The sequence below is a fragment of the Rhipicephalus sanguineus genome, unplaced genomic scaffold, assembly GCF_013339695.2.
Source record: "Rhipicephalus sanguineus isolate Rsan-2018 unplaced genomic scaffold, BIME_Rsan_1.4 Seq6142, whole genome shotgun sequence".
NCBI lineage: Eukaryota > Metazoa > Arthropoda > Arachnida > Ixodida > Ixodidae > Rhipicephalus > Rhipicephalus sanguineus.
Window position 1 is genome coordinate 19822 of NW_023615630.1, and position 7012 is coordinate 26833.

The 7012-nt window shown below is 42.0% G+C and overlaps 1 protein-coding gene across 1 annotated transcript; it reads right to left on the reverse strand.

The window, feature by feature from the left end:
* Nucleotides 1-4709: 4709 nt before the first annotated feature.
* On the reverse strand, nucleotides 4710-6670 carry LOC125756749 (putative nuclease HARBI1). The gene is made up of 3 exons (XM_049411674.1): nucleotides 6282-6670; nucleotides 5456-5714; nucleotides 4710-4903 (listed from the first exon to the last, which is right to left on the reverse strand). The coding sequence occupies exons 1-3, from the start codon at nucleotides 6315-6317 to the stop codon at nucleotides 4884-4886; spliced, it is 315 nt and encodes a 104-aa protein (XP_049267631.1). The 5' UTR covers nucleotides 6318-6670; the 3' UTR covers nucleotides 4710-4883.
* Between the last annotated feature and the right edge of the window lie 342 nt (nucleotides 6671-7012).

Below are 7012 nucleotides of genomic sequence, written 5' to 3' on the forward strand. Positions count from 1 at the left end.
GAAAGGTATCATAGCGTAATGCCGCAGGTCCGATTCACCGCAGCATTTTGACAGGGCTGGAATGAGAGAGCAATCGTATACGCTTAGATATGTGCACGCGTAAAACAAGGAAGATTCGTCGGGAGGTTTCTACGTGCTAATGCTTTTCAGAAAACACGGCGCAGTCACTTCGTCTTTGCGAAGTTTGCGTGAGCAAACATAAAAGAAGCGGTGTTGTCTCGGCCTGAAGTGACATGACTATACACATGCGCCTGGATTCACAGGGCGCGCGTGCTGCGCGTTCGCACGATTAATAATAAGAAAAAAAAGAGACGGCGTTCGCGTTACTTACTAACGTCTATGGGAGCGAAAGCCATACAAAAGCGAGCGAACGTGTGATTGTGCTTATATATGAGAATCGAAGCAAATTAAGTGAGTAGCGATTTGTTTAGTGAAAGTTTATTTAAACGACAATAATCGAAACACATTGAATATTCAATTAGTGAAAGTGACATTAGTGACAGTCAATTAGCGATAGTTGATCAGTGATGTCGCACTCGATACAAAGTGCACGGTAATATAGCCCCATTTGATGGCTTTAACCTTCGAGTCACCTTAGGCGAATGGATTAGGATCCCGAGTTTTTTCTTCTTTTTTTGATCGACTTTCACCGGACGTCTTGAATTACGTGCCTTTCGAGGGAAAGATAATATATATACAATGAAGTAAGTGTTACAGTGGCCAGCTCTCTTCTGAAACACTGCAGCGGTGGTCCAGTCGTTACAGCGTCAGACTACAATGCGAGAGGTACTGGGTTCGATTCGCAGTGTCGCCAAGCACCCACGTTTTTTTTTTAATAGAAAAATGGATAGCACGGCCTGAGGTTATGTGTTGCGAGCACTCTTTTCTTGAGAAGGTGGCCTTTCCGCTCTCTTCTCCTCACGCCCCTTTATACCCAAATGCGCTTCGCCGTGCTCCCTCACGGATCATAGAAATAAGAGTATCTTTTTTTTTGCTCTAACCACTACTATCGCAAGGGTGCCCAGTCCCGAAACCCAATTATCATACCTGGGCATTACTTTTCACGACTCTGGCTATTCGACTGCCGGTCAGACATCGCGGTGTTTTCAATAACATCAGGAGACACGCGGCGGCCAAAATGCTTGCGGCCAAGATGAGTGCCATTGTCGGGACACGTTTGCGTGCTATTTGGGTGGGATTCATTACAAGCAGCTGCGCAAAACGACAGGGACAGTGAAAAAACACACAAACACAGTGATGTGTTTGTGTCTTCTCTCTCGGTCTCTGTCGTGTTGCGCAGCTCCGTGTAATGCCTCTGTCAATGGCTATAAAGGACTCCAGCAGGCTATCGAGTTCTGAGGAGAGGGCAAAACAGTACGCCTGGGAAAACATTACGGCAAATTCATTTGCGTCATACAGTGCTACTCTTCCCTTGGTAAGTACATGAAAATTTTAAACGCGAGTTTATTCTTTATCAACAGCAGTTACAGTATAGATGACAGGTGAACAGACAAAAATCCGCATATTCAGCTTGACTAGTTTTGTGCCCTTAATAGTAATTGGCAACACGTATGACAATACGTAGAAATACCACGCACATATGTAAAAGTATGTACAGCCACGGGCGAAAGCTTGGTTCTCTGGTTGAAGTCGCCTAGTCTGTTGTACATATTAGACAAACGCAATGTGTAGAAGCAATGTTACACAGAGGAGCTGTCCTATAAACTTATTTTTGCTGGTTGGTTGCATAGTTGCCAACTTCTTGCTGAGAACTGTACGTTGTTAAGTGAAACATCTTGTTTGAATGCACATATTTTTTGTAAGGTTACATTAATTTTTGCGCAGCAGAAAACATATTTGAGAAATGAAAATGAGATAGAAAAAGAACTAGAAATCAAATAGGAAAATTTTTATGAAAGTTACACTAAACAAAAAAAACGTAAGTTTTTGTTTAAAAGATACATACATACATACATACATACATACATACATACATACATACATACATACATACATTGAGTAGCAGTTAATAGGATGAACTGCTATAAAACAACAATGCTGATACACGCAGTCTTGAGCACATGAGGTTTCAAGGCAGTAACTTACGAGAGAAATCTCTCACCACTCTTATGTGCCAACTCGGCATTTCTCGAACCCTCTTGGAACAATTTCATGTATAGTTTCTGCTTCTGCCCACTCACAAGCAGTTTTTATACATTTTCGTGGGCGGCAGCCTACGACGATATATAAGAAAAGAGCCCCCGACAATGTGATGTCAAGGAAAAACGCAATGCATCACATTCTGGTACATGTCTGCAAGATGACACATAGTTTATTTACATAGTCCGGCATATTGACAACACTATAACAAGCCATGTCAGGTGACGTGGGCTGGAAGATTGGCACAGCTCGGACAAATTCTCGACAATACATAAATAAAACAATTCACTGTTACTAAGCTCCTCGGTACAAATAATGCTGTTGTTAACATGTAAATACCCTATTGCTTCTTCTGAAAACACTCCTCAAAAAGGTTTCAAAGTGTGCACATGTGCCGACTTCCTTCAAATGAGAGACTGCTGTATATCAGTCTCTCATTTCGCTTGAAAAAAAATTTCAGTGCACTGCTGGGCAAGGAATGTGATGCAAAGATTCAGTACCTTGCATGTATATCTTGCTGCTGGCCTCAGCTGCAATGTTGATCAGCACAAATGGGCAGAATAACATTTTATAATGTGCCACGACAAAGTAATTATGTTTCAGGTGCATGAAACATGGACAACAATAAAGGAATTTAAGAACATTTACCTGGCACAGTTTACAGAATCTTAAATATATTTTCATGGAGCTATCACAGCTTGTCTGAATATAGTAGTAATGGTTATCAGCCTTCAAATTTGTTCGAAGTCGCCAGTTTCAAGTTTAGAGCACACCAGCAGCCCTCTTCAGGCTAAACCATTGCACAGGTGCATCAAAAGGCATAAGTAAATGCATGCATAGTCACCATACAAAAAGCAATAAATACTTTCAGCGGTAATATGAGCAAAGCTGCATAGATGATAAACTATTTGCAGAGTATACAAGTACATTATAGAGAAACATATGGCAGCAAACACTATATGAAAAAAAAATTAAAACTTACACAGTACATGCAGAAAGGTTGACCGTTGAAGAGGACAAGCATGCGATATGATAACATTACACAGGTGCTAAAGCCTGTTGGACATACTAGGAATAGTGACGCTCCTTTTGCATCTAAATATTCCGCGGAAAATGACTTTCCAGAGCCTATATATACATAAAATCATTTGTGCTATAATAATGCATGTATCCTGAACGCCTATATAGACCAAAAGCAAAACTACGCGCTTCAATGGTTTCATTCGTGCACTACCAAACATGAAAACACGGTTTTGGTTGCCGACCATGGCTGCTGTTTCTAATGGCAGTGAAATGCAGAGACACACATGCACTTTGAGTTACGTGCATGTTAAAAATTCAAGGTAGCCGAAATTAATTTGCACATTACCACTACAGTGTGATTTACATCAACGTCAAGGTTTTGGTATATTAAATGCAGAATTTAATTAATTTTGAATCCTCAGGTGCAAGGAATTGCTGAATGATGCACTGCTCAACGATTAAACTGCAGCTGTGCAGATTCTCACCATACAATTCAAGCTGTTCCAACTATCACAATGCATTCTTTCTGTTGACGTGCACTTTGAACAGAAGGACACAGTCACTGGTAGTCGCTCTCTACTTGTTGGCCTTGTGTGTTTTGTCCGAGATACACTGTACAATTACATGACAGTGGGGCAGCCTGATCCCATGGCACTGCTGGAACATAGAAAAATACAGATGATTGTTACAACCATGCTATGTGTAAAAATCGACAGCTGATATGTGCGAAAAAGTCTAGCTGTCGTATTTTCAGAATCCAATGACAAGTATGAAATATAATAAAAAAACAAGGAAAAAAGGTCTGAACATAGAGCCACCAACAATGAAGACCTTGAAAAATTATTTATGATATAAATGTATACCTACGATGTTCATTTTGAAGGCAACAAACTTCTGCCTAATAGTGAGACATCAGCCAATAAAGTATCTTCTATTTCGACTTTACACTAGGTGCAAGAAGCCGACCAAAAATGAGTTTACTATGCTACACTCTAAGAAAAAATCAAGTATTTGTGGAGTATTGCTACCCCACAACTATAACGTCATCCACCTCACGTACTTTCGACGCGTTATCACCACGGTCCCGGGACTTCCGGGTCACGAATGACGCGCGTGTTATCAAAGTGACATAGCATTCTTGACAGAAAAGTGCCAAGAGCGAAGGTTTTGATAAAAGGAAATGCGAGCAAGCAAGATTTTGATTATTGCTGTGTAGCAGAAATACTCCCAAATAGACGATTTGTTCCTAGAGTGTACTCACGCATTTCTATGTTACAAGAAAACAGTTATTGTTCATCACTTTAAAGTTATCTAACATAGCCACCTCATCATACAGTGTGAAGGAGCAATTTTGAAGACTTGAAAACACAAAGCATTATTGGATTATGTGTGTTTTTGTTGCTCGAAACGGTTTTTCCTAACAAAATTACACTTTGCAAAAAAATGCACTTGATTAGGAGAAATGATTGCGAGCAACAAACACACTCATAATCCATAAATGCATGTTAATGGGCTCTTATGGCTTCCACAAACACTCACCATCATTATTATTGATGTCACTGCCATGCCGGACGGATACGCTGTGTCCTGCTCAGAACACCAAAGGTGCACTGTATGACCTGTCTTGCATGGGTGGGGGCTGCACTGCACTGCTGCTCAGCTGGGCCAGCCACGGACAGGAGGGTGAGCACCCATGGCTCTCAGGCATAGCGAGAGTCACCTTCAGAGATCAACAAGCGTGTACTCAGGACACATACGATTTGTAGAAATAACCGTGCCACTATGCAATTGTGCTGAGAACATGTACGGCGGAAATACAACGTGCCACAACATTGAAAAAAGATAAGCTACGGCAGGTAAAATGCGCATTTACTGCTCCTGTGTGGCCTGAGGCTTGAACTAGAGTTCTTTCTCCCTGCATGTTGCGAATAGCCAGGCGATTTTCTCCCGCTTGCTATTTCCATGCAGAGCACTTGATACACTGTGTGAGTGACAGCACAAGAGCTCAATAAGCAATAAAAGTACTTGTGCTATTTCAAAAGCACAACTTTCCAGTCTCACATCTATGGAGTAAAATTCATAAGCTGTAGACTTTACACTTTCGACATTGTCAATTCTATTATAATTTGCTTCTCTTTACGCGTCCAATTAGCATCGCTGTGTGAAAATAATACAAGCATCCACTGTTAGTAACAATGTTTTGGTTGTGAAGGTGTGTACATTAACCGGTGTTTACTGTGGTTAAACACCTAAAACACCTAAAAAAACTAACCTAGCAACCAGCCATTATGCAGTTTTCTACCCTTGAAGCTCCCAGGCAGAGCACAGTCCATCCAGATGAGGCTGCCATGCGTGCTTCCAGGCCCCTTTGAGGTCGGCTGGATGATGACACCCCCACCGTTGCAAAAGACTTGTAGATTTAGGGAGCACAAGTCCTTCCTATTTCTGTACAGGTGCTCCAAGTCATAAGGTGGCTTGATTTGCCAGTGCTTGCAATCGATGTATCCCACGACCTTACGAAAATCTGCAATCTGTGAAGAGGCCAAAAAGGATATATTAAAAAAACCATCATTGAAAGCGCTCTTAATACATATTTGGCAGAAACACAAAAATTATCGCTTAGTCATAGCTATCAAATATGCTTTATTCAATTTGAAACAAACTGAAGCCCCATGTAAGCTTTACATACTGTAATGTATATGTCCTGGTAAAGTATAGTGCTGCCACAGCGGTAATCTTCTATACAAGTAATTTTGCAATATAAAGGGAATTCCTGAAAAAGTGCTAAATGGCTCCTGGAAGATAAATTCGCATCAAATATTTTTCTCTCAACTGTCAAGCGTGGTAAACAGACAGGCTCCTCTTAATAATCAGATAAAAGCCTGCTTAAGCAAAATCATAAAAACTGCTGGTGTACTTGCTCATATTGCAATATATGTATATTGGCCATATATACGTATATACCAAGCGGTAGTAGTACTTTTCGTACTGGAACTTAACATGGGGTGACAGTACATCTGCTGGGATGAAAAACTTACAAACGTACGTTATAGCACTACACGAATAGCAACGAAATTAGTTGCGCAAGTTCAACTCACCGATGGCACAACGATATTAGCAGCCGTCAGCGTCATCGGGAATGGAATGTGCTCTGCAGCCACAGGCAAAAGACGTCCGTGGACTGGAAGCTGCCGTTGACGTAGAAATGCAACGCTAGCAAGACGTGTACGTCCACTGGTGAAGCGTGAGAAATCGCCGTGGGCCGCTGTAGTCAAGGCTCCAGTGCCGTGCAAAACGACACGACAGATGGGCTCGAAAACCTGTAGTTAGCAGGTGCTGGTCTACGACTTCATCCAAGGCAAAGCACCAGTGAGAATTGTGTTCTGTCCGGAGCGAAGCGTGACGTCCACGTGCTTTCGCTGCCAGGTACAAGTCCAAGTTTTCACCGGAGAACAGTCAAGGCATACTGCCAAAGCAGCCACATTTACAGCACAATGTCTCGGCGAGCGACTTCGGTTCGACACGTTATGACGTTCGAATTACGGTATCACAAAAAGGAGAAGCAACGAGTTAAAAAAGAAAGCGCCAAGCCCAGCGCCAAATCCTTAAAGCCCTCAAAAAGCACCATCGCAACTTCGTAGGACGAAACACGGTTATCAACGCTTTAATCTTCTGTCACACGGGCACAGCCTCTTCACAAGTCTTGGAAATGTCAACACAGCACCACTGTTCACAACGCACATCGTTTCACTCCCGAACACTGCATTTGCCTGGACTGCTCACAAGAAAATAGAAGCGCACGGGCTAACCACTGGCGAAGCAAGAACCA